The sequence below is a fragment of the Bubalus bubalis genome, chromosome 8 (genome assembly GCF_019923935.1).
Source record: "Bubalus bubalis isolate 160015118507 breed Murrah chromosome 8, NDDB_SH_1, whole genome shotgun sequence".
NCBI classification, from domain to species: Eukaryota; Metazoa; Chordata; class Mammalia; order Artiodactyla; family Bovidae; genus Bubalus; species Bubalus bubalis.
Window position 1 is genome coordinate 44,869,716 of NC_059164.1, and position 14,703 is coordinate 44,884,418.

The 14,703-nt window shown below is 36.8% G+C and overlaps 1 protein-coding gene across 2 annotated transcripts in view; it reads right to left on the minus strand.

Moving 5' to 3' along the window:
• ORC5 (origin recognition complex subunit 5) overlaps positions 1–14,703 on the minus strand; it is a 79,330-nt gene that overhangs the window by 2,751 nt on the left and 61,876 nt on the right. For both annotated transcript variants that reach the window (XM_044946590.2, XM_006053469.4), the window contains one exon: positions 6,448–6,560. In XM_044946590.2, coding sequence (XP_044802525.1) covers positions 6,448–6,560 — 113 coding nt within the window. The remainder of the gene's footprint in view (positions 1–6,447; positions 6,561–14,703) is intronic.

Here is a 14,703-nt window from a genome sequence, read left to right on the forward strand (position 1 = left end):
CTTGATAAGACTATTACAAAGCCATACAAAATGATCCATATGAAGCCATAACTACAATAGTACGAGAGGTAAGGAGAACAGAGAACTGCAACTATGCTGTGATAGGTAAAGAGAAATGTTTGTGTAACAGACTAGTACTAGAATTAAAACAAATGAAAATACTGTGATTTGTTTGTGGCAGAACTCCATCTTACCTAATAATCCATTTGTTTAACACTGCAGCACAGTTTGTGCAATAAATTTTTCTTTATAGAACGACTGGACTGACTTAAAAACACTAAGCATTTGTAAAAGGTTCATGACATCCTATTTCTCTGCTTTGCCACTGGGAAGTACTCAAGCAAACTGAATCATACAGTTAAAGCTTTTGGACTTAAAAAAAAAAAAAAACTAAATTAATTGGGAATTGAATATGTAAGATCATCCCTCTAAGAAACATTTACTCCCAAGATGATAATTACTTTTTCCTATCATCCCTCCATCCTCCAATATAAACAGGTAACTTACCAACTGATTCCCACATGTATCATTTTAAGACAGCAGAATTTTATAAAGTAACTGCAAGGGCAACATTAAAACTGGGCACACATTCCAAAGACAGTTTTTAAATACTATAGAAGATTCTCTCACTGAACACAAATGAATTATTTTCTAAAGTAATATCTAGAAAGAAAAAGGATAAACAAAAATAGTGTTTGTGGCATTCTGCCTAGGAGTAATTCTTAAATCAGAATTTAGACTACTTATAAGTTAATTATGTGGCATATATATCTAAGGATTTTGATTATCTAAGGAAAGAGATGGGAATACCAGACCACCTGACCTGCCTCTTGAGAAACCTATATGCAGGCCAGGAAGCAACAATTAGAACTGGACATGGAACAACAGACTGGTTCCAAATATGAAAAGGAGTACATCAAGGCTGTATATTGTCACCCTGCTTATTTAACTTCTATGCAGAGTACATCATGAGAAACGCTGGGCTGGAAGAAGCACAAGCTGGAATCAAGATTGCCAGCAGAAACATCAATAACATCAGATATGCAGATGACACCACCCTTATGGCAGAAAGTGAAGAGGAACTCAAAAGCCTCTTGATGAAAGTGAAAGAGAGAGTGAAAAAGTTGGCTTAAAGCTCAACATTCAGAAAACTAAGATCATGGAATCTGGTCCCATCACTTCATGGGAAATAGATGGGGAAACAGTGGAAACAGTGTCCGACTTTATTTTTCTGGGCTCCAAAATCACTGCAGATGGTGACTGCAGCCATGAAATTAAAAGACGCTTACTCCTTGGAAGGAAAGTTATGACCAACCTAGAAAGCAAATTGAAAAACAGAGACATTACTTTGCCAACAAAGGTTCGTCTAGTCAAGGCTATGGTTTTTCCAGTGGTCATGTATGGATGTGAGAGTTGGACTGTGAAGAAAGCTGAATGCCGAAGAATTGATGCTTTTAACTGTGGTGCTGGAGAAGACTCTTGAGAGTCCCTTGGACTGCAAGGAGATCCAACCAGACCATCCTAAAGGAGATCAGTCCCGGGTGTTCTTTGGAAGGACTGATGCTAAAGCTGAAACTCCAGTACTTTGGCCACTTCATGCGAAGAGCTGACTCATTGGAAAAGACTTTGATGCTGGGTGGGGTTGGGGGCAGGAGGAAAAGGGGACGACAGAGGATGAGATGGCTGGCTGGCATCACTGACTCGATGGATGTGAATTTGAATGAACTCCAGGAGTTGGTGATGGACAGCGAGGCCTGGCGTGCTGCAATTCATGGGGTCGCAAAGAGTCGGACAAGACTGAGCGACTGAACTGAACTGAAGGATAATTTTGCCTTTATCCTTTTATTTCACGTTGTTGATGCTTTCACCGCACTGACATACAAAAATTTTTCTCTTGGGGTATTATTTTATTTCCTTTTACTTATGTAGGCAGTTTGAATTTTTCTTTCTTAGTTTGGTTTTTCAGAGAATTTGCAATCACACAACTTTAAGTTACAATATTAAGTTATTTTGCAGTGTCTTCCTAGTGTGGAGGGAAAGAAATCAGAAACTTCAACTACTGTTAACATTAAGCACAATTCAAGTACAATGCTTATTAAGCATGTTTTCATCTGTGTTCTTCCATACTCTACCTCCATATTCTGTGCTCCTTTCTAGAACCAGTCTCCTACTGCTTCTGTGTCCAAATCTTTCACAGTTCCTTGGTCAAGAAGATCCTTTATGTCCTCTACCTCTTCCTTGAATGGTTTTCTTTTCTCAACCAAGCTTAACTGAAAGTTAGCTCCCACTGAGGGATCAAGTCTCGTCTTTAGCTCTTTCCAATGAGGTTAGACTGACTCTACTATAGTCCAGGCAGTTCTGTCATGTGAGGCTGCTGTCCTTGTGCAAAAGGCTCTGCTCCTGTGAGACTCAAACCATTCCACTAACACCCTTTAATCCCCTGTCACCACCTCTTAGTGAATAATGCAGCATCCAGTTCAGTTTCCTCTCTATTCCAAGATTTGCCTCAGCTTTAGTGTCTTCATTGCACTTGTCCCTTTTACCTCAAATGACCTTTTCTACTCTCATGATCACACTCAGAAATGTTCTACTTCTAAAAAACATAAATTCAGACATTCCACCCTGATCCCAATCTCCTTTAAGTGACCTGGAACACCTGGAAACAATCAGTGTACAAACCTCTCTTTGCCTTTTCCTCATCTACAAATAATTACTATTAAGTGCCAGGCACTGAACTGTTAGCCCTCCACATGCTTTACTTCCTTTCTTCCCTTCTTAGCTTAGACTCCATGGTTTGTCACCTCAAGCATTCCTTTGCTAGCATCCACTCAATTCACCTGGCAAAACCCCAATCCTATGTGATTTCAATTATACCCTTTTGCTGTCCCAGTACCCAGCACATGGAATGCTGTCGGAGAAGATCACAAGTTTCACAGATTGGTGCCACTGTAAATTCAAGGTCGGGAACCTCAACTGGGCCCTCAACACTCTCAGCAAGTTGCTCTCCTTGCTAGCACTTTCCTCCATTCTCCGTGGCAGCTATTTCAATTATCCATATTTGTCTCAAACTGTTGTACTTCTGTCCTTAAGTCTCTTGCCTCTACCCTTACACATAAAATAGAAGGCCTCAGGTCAGAGCTCCTTCAACTTCTTGCCAACAGATCTCTAAATGCAGTTCCATCTGAAACCACCTTTTCCTCATGTATAATGAAAAAGGAGTCCCCTCTCTCATTTAGGGCTATTTCTTTAACTCAAGTTTCTAAATCCCATGTTATATATATCTTTTCAAGGACTTTAAATTAGTCACCTCTCTTTTGTATCATTAACTCTTCTTCCCTACAAGTTGTTTCCTATCAGCATTTAAATATGCTCATATCTTAAATAATAAGCTACTCATGCCCCCACAAGCTGTTTAGTAGGTAACAATCCTCTATTCCTCTTTATAGCAAAAATAGTCTAGAAAATAGGTACATGAGGATACAGATCTGTTATACATCTTGCTACATCCCCAAAGCCTAGTATAGTGATTATAATGAACATCACAATAAATCTTAAGTGAATAAAAAGCATTCTTTGCATGTGCGGCATCAACTTACTCACAAATACCACTTAATGCACTATATCCTAACTTGTAACCCCACTGTATCCCTGAAAGTGTTCTTGTTAAAGTCACAAATGACAGCTTTACCATTAGATAGACTCTGCCTGATTTCTTGGCAGTAACCAACAATTTAACCATTATTGCCTTGCCTTAGGTTTTTCTACCTTTCTTGGATATACAACTTTTTGTATTAATGTTTTAACCACTTACATTTGTATCATGAGTATTTTCCTGTGTTTTTATCCTTTAAAATAACAATTTTAAGTAACCTCACAATTTTTAAAACTATTTATTTTTAATTGGAGAATAATTGCTTTACAATATTATGTTGGTTTCTGCCATATATCATTATGAATCAGCTATAGGTATACACATGTCCCCTTCCTCTTGAACTTCTCTTCCACCTCCCACTACATCCCACCCTTCCTAGTTGTCACAGAGCATTGGACTTGAACTCCCTGTGTCATACAGGAAATTTCCACCAGCTATCTAATTTTACACATGATAATGCATATGTTTCAGTGCTACTCTCAATTCTTCCCACCCTCTGAGAAGGTTTGAGTAAGTTAGTGATTGACACAGTCTCTGCTTTGCTCTTCATGGGCTTATACTGTAGGAAGAAAAATGAGTTCTAATTATTGAATGAATTATTTAAATAAAATAATGGTAAGTCTCAGAAGATAAGGGGACCTGGATAAACTAACTGTGAATAGTGTGTGGGAGTAGGGTGGAGGGCGTGGACAATGGGAGGTCATAGTATGCTTGAGGATAGCTTCTTCAAGAAATATGCATTTAAACTGAAATCTAAAGGTTATGTAGCAGTTAGCTGGATAGAGGAGGATTTGGAAAGTGTTGCATATGCAACGAATGGTGAATGTGAAGAACTGAAAAAAAAAAAAAAAAAAAAAGTGGTCAAAGTATAAATATCTAACGGAGAAGATGTGTGTGATAGGTATGGCTGGGCACAAAGGCTGAGGCCAGGCCAAGTCACTGGGGCCTTGAAAGTTATTTTAAACATTTTGGTTTTTTATCCTAAGAGTTACAGGAAATTATTGAAGACTTTTAAGTAGAAGGGTGACATTAAGTTTTTACTAGATCACTCTGGTAATAGTGTGGACAAATTATAAGAGAATAAGAGTAGACAGAAAACCAACTAGAAGGTTACCAGAGAAGAGATAACAGTGGCTTGGTCTAGAACATTAATGGTATAAAGGATAAAAGTGAATGAATTGAGAACATAGGAGGAACCTGACAGGCTCAAAAAGACTAATGCTTGGATACTGGGAGTAGGGGGATGACAAATGTCACTAGTGACTACCAGGTTTTAGGCCTGTGCAACATGACAGACTGCAAGTGCGAATCAATGAACCAGGGAACACTGAAAGAAAGCGGCATCATTCCTTTTTTGTTGGCAAGCAGAAGAGGGGGGAATTCCTGAGTTCAGTTTTGGAAATATATTGATACAGGCAGGAAATATCCAAAAGTCAAGAATACTAGAAAAAAGGTCTGGCCTCTAAAAAATTGGGGAGTATGATTAGTACATAGTTGTTGAAGTCAGGAGTAAAGTAAAAATAGTCTAGGAAAAAAAAATATGAAAAGAGCCAAGCCTCAAGGAACAACTAAATGTAATAAAGGCCAGTGAATAGGATAAGCTGACAAATGAGCTTGAGAAGAAACAGCCAAGGAATAAAGATGAAAATCACAAGATTAGAATCATGCACTCTAGGAGAAGAGTTTTAAAAGAGAGAGAGTGGTCAATCCTGTTGGGTGCCACTGAGAATACATAGTCTGAGGGCTGGGACAGATGCTGGAAAAAGGGAGGAGATGGAATTCAGAACAGAAGTGGAAGAGCCCATCTGACATAGGAGAAGGAATCCCAATCTACTGATAAAGGAAAGACAGAAGATGGGCACATATGTAGGTAGTGAAAGGAGTTCTCAACTCAGTTTCAATTTTGTTCTCTGAAGCAGTAACTGCTGAACAAAGTGAACACAGATGTTAGGACTTGTGGTTTGAATACAGTCAAGAATCAGAATCTAGATTGAAAAGAAACCTGTAAACCACATATTCTACTTTTCAATACATGTAGTGGAATGGCTGGGAGGCTGGTAGAAGATAATCAATTGGAAAAAGAGGGAACTAGAGCCAGATTTTAAGAGTCTCAAAGAAATTCAAATTTTTCCAAGAAATTGGGGAGAAAATAACTATCTAGAAGTGGCAACAAAAAGAAAGGATAGCACTTAAAAAGCATCCAATCCTGAGGGATAGGAGTTTGAAAAAGTAAGAAGCTACTACTAGAGAAAACTGGCAGGCTTCCCAGGTAGCTCAGTGGTAAAGAATTCATCTGCTAATGAAGGAGACACAGATTCAATCCCTGGGTCGGGAAGATCCCCTGGAGAAGGAAATGGCAACCCAGTATTCTTGCCTGGAAAATTCCATGGAGAGAAGAGCCTGGTAGGTTATATAGTCCATGGCGTTGCAAAGAGTTGGACAGGACTTGGCAACTAACGCAAACACACATACACTACAGTATATACAAGTTGTCTGTAGTCAGCTGCCCATTAAATCCTACCTTGCTACTATAGGACCACTATTCCAGTCTGTCTCAGACTCTCAGAATCTTGATTTTTGCCATATAACATGTTAACTAATTCTCTGAATTTTGTCATTTGTAAATCTGATGAGAGTGTTCATTCTACAGTGAAACAGTCATTCTTGGCACTTAAATGATCTTCTCTTACTTAAATGACTAATGACATTACATTAGGAAGAAGATTAATTTTTATATTTAGTATATCATTTACATAATTCAAGACATTTTACATTAGTGATTAGTCTATGCTTACCTAGCAATAGCTCTGATGAAGTCTAGAGACACTGTGCATTTGTATTTTGGTTCATCAAGCTGATCGTCATGGCCAACCAGGGTTAGGAGCTGAAGGGTCACTAAAGAGGTAATCTAAAAATAAGAAAAGTATTTTTATGAGAAAATGGTTTAACCAGATTGCATGATGTCCTTGTTTCTGAAACATTTTATAGTTACTTTGATAACAATATATAACAGAATTCACAAGAGCATCTGCAAATATGACTACTTTGAAATTTGTATACACAAATTTGTACATATGCTTAACGTCCTAGTTAATCAAACTAATGATCAACCTTTAAGGACTCCACTAGAGATAAATTTATTTCAACTAACGACACACATATGACTGCTAACCTTTAAAAACTATAAACAAAGGACATTCCTTCTCTCCATAAAAATTTTATGAACTTTCTATCCAAATACCTCAGAATATCAAATCTGCACTCCCTTGAGAATCAAGCAGTTAAAATGTGAAAGTGGGCCTTTTTCAGAGTTGAGTAGCTTGTTAGATAAGAAATCCATCCTTCAGATCTAGACTTAGTCTTGCTTTTAAACTGATCCTCAATTAGACAGTCAGGAAAAGAGCAGGGAGATTAACAATGGCAAAAGTGCATTTTGACAAGTCAAAAATCAAAATCCAAAATAATTTCATGTGCATAACGCTGACAGAAGTATTAAGTGCTCCGAAATCCAAGAAACAAAGCTGACCCAAGAGCTGGAATTCTTTGAGTAGCCTATTTTCTTTTCCCAATTTTTTTTTTTCCCCTCATCTCCTGAAGGCCAACAGAAAAAGAAGCCAACAATGGCAAGAAAGAAGATCAGGAGACTTGATGATCTGTAACTGTTGATGGCAGTATCTTTAATACTTAATCATATGCCTTAGGAATAATAAAAAAAATGTTCACTTAATCTGTGATCAATACCTTGAGATGCAGTAAACATTCTGAATGATAAAAACAATAACGTAGTAGTGATTTGCTTGGTACCATGTACTCTATACACAGCATCTCATTTATGCCTCATGACCCTACAAAGTGGATGCTATTATACTCATTTTATAAATGATTCTTAGAGATGTTAAGTAACTTTCCTCAGACCCCAGAACTAGGTGGCTTAGTAAGAATTCAAACCTAGAGTTCATGCTCACTCTATTATACTACACAGACTCTACTATTGCAATTTAAAAGGGGGAACTGTTATGCAGTGTTCAGTCAGCTGTCAATATTAACAATTTTTAAAAACCAACAGATGGGTAGATACCACAGTATTTTATATATAGAAAAGACTATATTTAGCAAATACAAAGCATTTTTTCAATAAAAACTTAAAAGTTTTATATTTTCTTAACTTTAAACAGCTCTCACATAAACAATATGCAGAGGGATTTTTTTTATAGGCCAGTCTAACAACCTTTACCTTTTGGGTGAAATATATACTCTTTTTCCCTTCACTGCAATGATATTCTAAAATTTTATTTCTACCACTGTGTCAACTTTTCTATTTTTTTCTATGTGTCTTTCTCATTCTTTTCTTGCCTTTCACTGAACTGAATTATACTATTTTTTCATTCTACTGGTTTACTCTACTATCCTGGAAATAGTTTTACACTTCAGTTTCCACTTTGATTTTTTTCTTTTGGCCCCAAGCTATTTTAGAATTCTTTAATTTCCAACTCATGAAGTTTCTCTAGCATTTCTGACTTTTAAGAGGGGAATATCACAGAAGCAGTCTGTATACTAGCAATTCTTTGAAATTTGGTTAAGAAAGCTGGATTCTCCAGAGGGAAACAAGAGTACACAGGGACATGAAAGCCACTGTGACAAAGACTGAAACTAACCACAAGTGGTCACTCTTCCTATTCTGCCGGCCAGTTCCCTTCCCTCTTTGTTCCAAGAATGTCTTGAGCTGATGGCGACTGAGTACAAACCATGCCCACAAATGGGATCACCTATGACAGGCCAGCAAGGTGGAGTGAGACAACAGTTTTTCTCTCTTACTTATATACAAGCACTTATATCATAATAGTATCTTCCATTTTTGTCTCTTGGACTGCAAAGCCTAAAATATTTACTATGTAGCCCTCTTACTGGAAAAAGTTTGTCAAACTCTTGCACTGAAAAATTGCTAGATTCAGATAACTTAGCAATGTAGAAATCAAAATGTTCAGTGACTTATCCAAAGTGATAATGACTACATAATGGCAGAAACTTACTTGACTAGGATTTAGATCTCCTAACTACAATTCTAAAACTTATGAAAAGAGTGGCTAAAATGTGATCATAGCTGAGAGAGCTAAGTTCTAATAAGCTGTATTATAATCTTACCCAAATAAAGAATTTGTTAAAAGAATGAGGATGATCTGTGAAAAAGGGAGTGTTCAAGAGAACAGACACATCAGTATGTCTCCAGCAACAGGACTAAGGGCTCCCTGACCATTAAATCGGAAACCTGGTATGCGCTTTAAGTGTTTGCTCATTGTGGAGGTATAGTTATCCAGCTGTCATTCTATTAATGATTTTCTTAGTAGTATTTAACAGGTACGTATGAGCAAAGTTTATGAACAGATGAAAAATGTTAAGTTACTCAACATTTTTATAAAAGAGCTCACATTTACCTAGTTTAAGAGTTAAATGAAACAAAAAAATTAAGTTGGTTGTTAAAAATGTATGAAATAGTATTGTGTCCATTAAATGAGGTCATCTATAAGGCAACTTAACACAGTGCCTGAAACACAGTATTCAATATGAGCTACTATTTATATTATTACTATTAGCACTTTTCAATCTCAAATTTAACAAATAGGTTTCTTTTCTAATAACCCATTAGTTTACTTAAAACTCACTGTATTTTACTTGAAAACTGTTTCATATATTTCCTATAGCTTTCTGAATTATATGCCATGCTTAACTTATTTAGAAAATAAAAGATAAAACCACCTAAGGTTAAAAACATCTATATGAGGGCTTCCCTGGTAGTCTACTGGTTAAGAATCCACTTTGCAATGAATAGGACACTGGTTCAATCTCTGGTCCAGGAAGATCCCACATGCCACAGTGCAGTTAAGCCTGTGAGCTGCAACTACTGAGCCCATGCACAGCAACTACTAAAGCCTGTGTGCCCTAGAGCCCAGGCTCCTCAACAAGAGAAGCCGCCACAATGAGAAGGCCACACACCGCAACTAGAGAGCAGCCCCACTTGCCACAACTACGGAAAGCTCCCTGGCAGCAACAAAGACCCAGTGCGGCCAAAAATAAATAAATACTAAAAAATATATCTGTATGAGATTTTATAAACATTCACAACAAACTATCAATTATGAGTGGAGAGAGGGAAGGTGGGGTGAGACAAGAGGAGGGAATGAAAAGGTAAAACCTACTAGGAATAAAATAAATAAACTACAAGGATTATTGCACAGCATAAGAAATATAGCCGATTTTTTGTAATAACTTTAAATGGAGAACAATCTAAAAAAATATAAAATTGCCATGTTGTATACCTGAAACTAACATAACATTATGAATCAACTATATTTCAATTAAAAAAAATACTTCTGAACAGATCAAGAAACATAATGGGCCACATATATTAATCCCTTTGGAAAAAATGCTCAATGTGTCAGTTTCACCGGGAAATGAAGTGGATAAAAAAATGAATTGACAAAAAAACCGCATGAAAAATATAATTAAAAATTATATGGCATATCAGACCCAGATGTAGGGAAAATTAAGGAATACATTGGTAGTTATGAAAAAATGATACAGAATGCAAACTAAAGAGACTAAAAAAAATAGAAAAGACAAAATGAGAAAATCTAACATATTTCTAATCAAATTTCTGGAAGGAAAAGAGACAGAAAAAAGGGGCAGAAGATAATGATAATGGATGAAAAGATAATGGATGATGGATGAAAATTCATTCAAAAAGATGAAGAACACCATATCATAGAACTGAAGAGCTAAATAAATCCAACAGGGGAAATAAAAAGAAATCAATACCTAGATATGCCACAGTAAGTATAGAATATCAAAGATAAAAAGCTCTTAAAAGTAGCTAGAAAAGGAAAAACAGATTATCTTTACAGGACTAGCAATTGAACAGACAACTGTCTTAAGAACAACAATGAAAGACATAAAATAGTGGACCTATATTTTTAACATACTGAAGAAAGTAATTGTTAACTCAGAAATGTATGCCCCCAAAAACCAATCTCTTAAAACTGGGGATGAAATAAAAGGCACATTTCTAAACTAAAAACAACAGTGTGCTATCAAAATATTCCTACTCACTTAAAGAAATTCCTAAAATATACTTCCAGGTGAAAACAAAAGGAATACAAGTTGGAAGGTCTGAAATTTAAGAAGGAATGAAGAAACTGGTAAATATGATGGTAAATCACTAAATTTTGACTTTGGTAAGTATAAATGTTATAATATTTATAGCAACAACTAAGAGAACAGAGGTAAGGAAACCTGAATTATAAAAATCTAAAACAAAGAAAAAGAAACAAAAGGTAGGTAAGACAAATAGAATAAAACAAGATAAGATATAAACAAAATTACATTAGAAATTATATTAAAAGTTAACTAAATGTTGCAAATAAAAGTCAAAGATTAAGTGACTGAAAAATAAATCCAACTATATGCTCTTTAGGAGAGATATAACAAAATAGAAGAATATGGGAAGGTTAACAGTCAGAGGACAGGATGAGATACACGAAGCAAACTAAAACAACGAAGGTATATTAACACAGACAGAAGAGAATTAAAAAGAGATTTAAAGAAGGGCTCACTTAGTAATGACAAAATGCACTCACAAAGCTCCCACCTCTCTCACAAGATGAGTGTCACAAGACCCTTATTAGGAAGGGATGAGACGCAAAACAGGACGAGCAGTCAAGGAATAATGGTATCTTTTGGGGAAAGTGAGTACTGCTGAAAGTTAAGACAAACTCATTATCGTTTCCAGTTTAGAAACAGGTAGGAATAATAATGAGAAAGTAGGTCTGAAATTGTAATAAATGGGAGGCTATACAGAAGAGTTAATATTATCTCCTATGGCAAAATATATTCATTAACTTCGTTCTTTTCTATTTTTTTTTACAAGGGATTCATTTGCTAAAGTAGGTTAGTAATAGATATTTGAATCTCTTTTAAAATGTCTTTTAAACCCTTTAACATTTGAAATATTAATCTCCCTTTATTATTAAAATAGGCTTCTTTAGTACTTCTTTTTCCTTTAATACAGAAAACATACTCATATTTTACTCTCCCACTGGCATTTCCTTATATTATTTCTTATAACTTCTACTTTCTTGTGATTCAAATACTCTCACATATTTAATTCAACTCTAATCCAAATTATAGGCTAAATTTACTCTTCCATTTTTTCATAAACAAAAATCTGTCTCTAATCTAGTTAAGTTAGAATTTCAAGAATATTTTCAGGTTATCTCATTATTTCATTATTTTTACTGTATTCAGATCAGATCAGATCAGTCGCTCAGTCGTGTCCGACTCTTTGCGACCCCATGAATCGCAGCACGCCAGGCCTCCCTGTCCATCACCAACTCCCGGAGTTCACTCAGACTCACGTCCATCGAGTCAGTGATGCCATCCAGCCATCTCATCCTCTGTCGTCCCCTTCTCCTCCTGCCCACAATCCCTCCCAGCATCAGAGTCTTTTCCAATGAGTCAACTCTTCGCATGACATGGCCAAAGTACTGGAGTTTCAGCTTTAGCATCATTCCTTCCAAAGAAATCCCAGGGCTGATCTCCTTCAGATTGGACTGTTGGATCTCCTTGCAGTCCAAGGGACTCTCAAGAGTCTTCTCCAACACCACAGTTCAAAAGCATCAATTCTTTGGCGCTCAGCCTTCATCACAGTCCAACTCTCACACCCATACATGACCACTGGAAAAACCATAGCCTTGACTAGCCGGACCTTTGTTGGCAAAGTAATGTCTCTGCTTTTGAATATGCTATCTAGGTTGGTCATAACTTTCCTTCCAAGCAGTAAGCCTCTTTTAATTTCATGGCTGCAGTCATCATCTGCAGTGATTTTGGAGCCCAGAAAAATAAAGTCTGACACTGTTTCCACTGTTTCCCCATCTATTTCCCATGAAGTGGTGGGACCAGATTCCATGATCTTCGTTTTCTGAATGTTGAGCTTTAAGTCAATTTTCTCACTCTCCACTTTCACTTTCATCAAGAGGCTTTTGAGTTCCTCTTCACTTTCTGCCATAAGGGTGGTGTCATCTGCGTATCTGAGGTTATTGATATTTCTCCCAGCAATCTTGATTCCAGCTTGTGCTTCCTCCAGTCCAGCGTTTCTCATTATGTACTTTGCATATAAGTTAAATAAGCAGGGTGACAATATACAGCCTTGACATACTCCTTTTCCTATTTGGAACCAGTCTGTTGTTCCATGCCCAGATCTAACTGTTGCTTCCTGACCTGCATACAAGTTTCTCAAGAGGCAGATCAGGTGGTCTGGTATTCCCATCACTTTCCGAATTTTCCACAGTTGATCGTGATCCACACAGTCAAAGGCTTTGGCATAGTCAATAAAGCAGAAATAGATGTTTTTCTGGAACTCTCTTGCTTTTTCCATGATCCAGCGGATGTTGACAATTTGATCTCTGGTTCCTCTGCCTTTTCTAAAACCAGCTTGAACATCAGGAAGTTCACGGTTCACATATTGCTGAAGCCTGGCTTGGAGAATTTTGAGCATTACTTTACTAGCGTGTGAGATGAGTGCAATTGTGCGGTAGTTTGAGCATTCTTTGGCATTGCCTTTCTTTGGGATTGGAATGAAAACTGACCTTTTCCAGTCCTGTGGCCACTGCTGACTTTTCCAAATTTGCTGGCATATTGAGTGCAGCACTTTCACAGCATCATCTTTCAGGATTTGGAATAGCTCAACTGGAATTCCGTCACCTCCACTAGCTTTGTTCGTAGTGATGCTTTCTAAGGCCCACTTGACTTCACATTCCAGGATGTCTGGCTGTAGGTCAGTGATCACACCATCGTGATTATCTGGGTCATGAAGATCTTTTTTGTACAGTTCTTCTGTGTATTCTTGCCATCTCTTCTTAATATCTTCTGCTTCTATTAGGTCCATACCATTTCTGTCCTTTATCAAGCTCATCTTCACTGTATTAGTTACAGTTAATTATCAAAGGCAATTACACTGAAACAGATAGTCCCTTGAATCAGTTCTACCAAGATTCCATGGATACATTAATCACATAAATTGTACAAAGGATACAGTACTATTTTAAGATGTAGCAGTCAAAAGGTATTTCCAAAATATTAGTAAGATGATTGCTCAATTTGGCAGGGGAAGATGGATGGGGTCTGATTTAGGAGATGCTAATACACACAAAAATCTAAACTAAAATGAAACAAATTATAATGTGATTTCTCACATTAAAAAAAACTAATTTCAGAGTCTTTTAATTCTTTGAGTTACCATATGAACAGAAAAAACAAATACATAATTTAGGAGAACATTACATAAAGAAATGTACAAATACCAACAACTTAAAAGTACTTTGATAGTTTATGAAAATGATGCTAGAGTAAACTGAAAAAATTAAAGTAGAAAGATTAACTTAAAAACTGATGCTAAAACTGAAGCTCCAATACTTTGGCCACCTGATGCAAAGAGCCAACTCATTAGAAAATACCCTGATGCTGGGAAAGTGTGAAGGCAGAAGGAGAAGGGGACAACAGAGGATGAGATGGTTGGATAGCTCACTGACTCAATGGACATGAGTTTGAGCAAGCTCTGGGAGATGGTGAAGGACAGGGAAGCCTGGTGTGCTGCAGTCCACGGGGTCGCAAAGAGTTGGACACGACTGAGCAACTGAACAACAACACAGGGTCAACATTTTGAATCTCAAACATATTAATTTATGCCTAGATGAAAAATTCTGGGAAAATATACAGAACTTGTGGAAAATTATTACTATACGTGTATAGTACAAGAATACCCACCTTTCTCTCCGTTATTGAATCCCTAATTTTATTTCCCACTGCATATCCATGAAACTCTTGAGGACTTGGTCTAGGTACTGTGCATTCAAAGATGGACAGGATCATGGAAAATATTGATTTACTTCCTTGCCCAACATTAAGTGCTCATGACAAAATGATAAGGTCCTCCTATCTGCAGGCTGGCATTAATGTCTAAATAATTTGCTATGATCAACAGGAATATGGCAAAAGCCTGT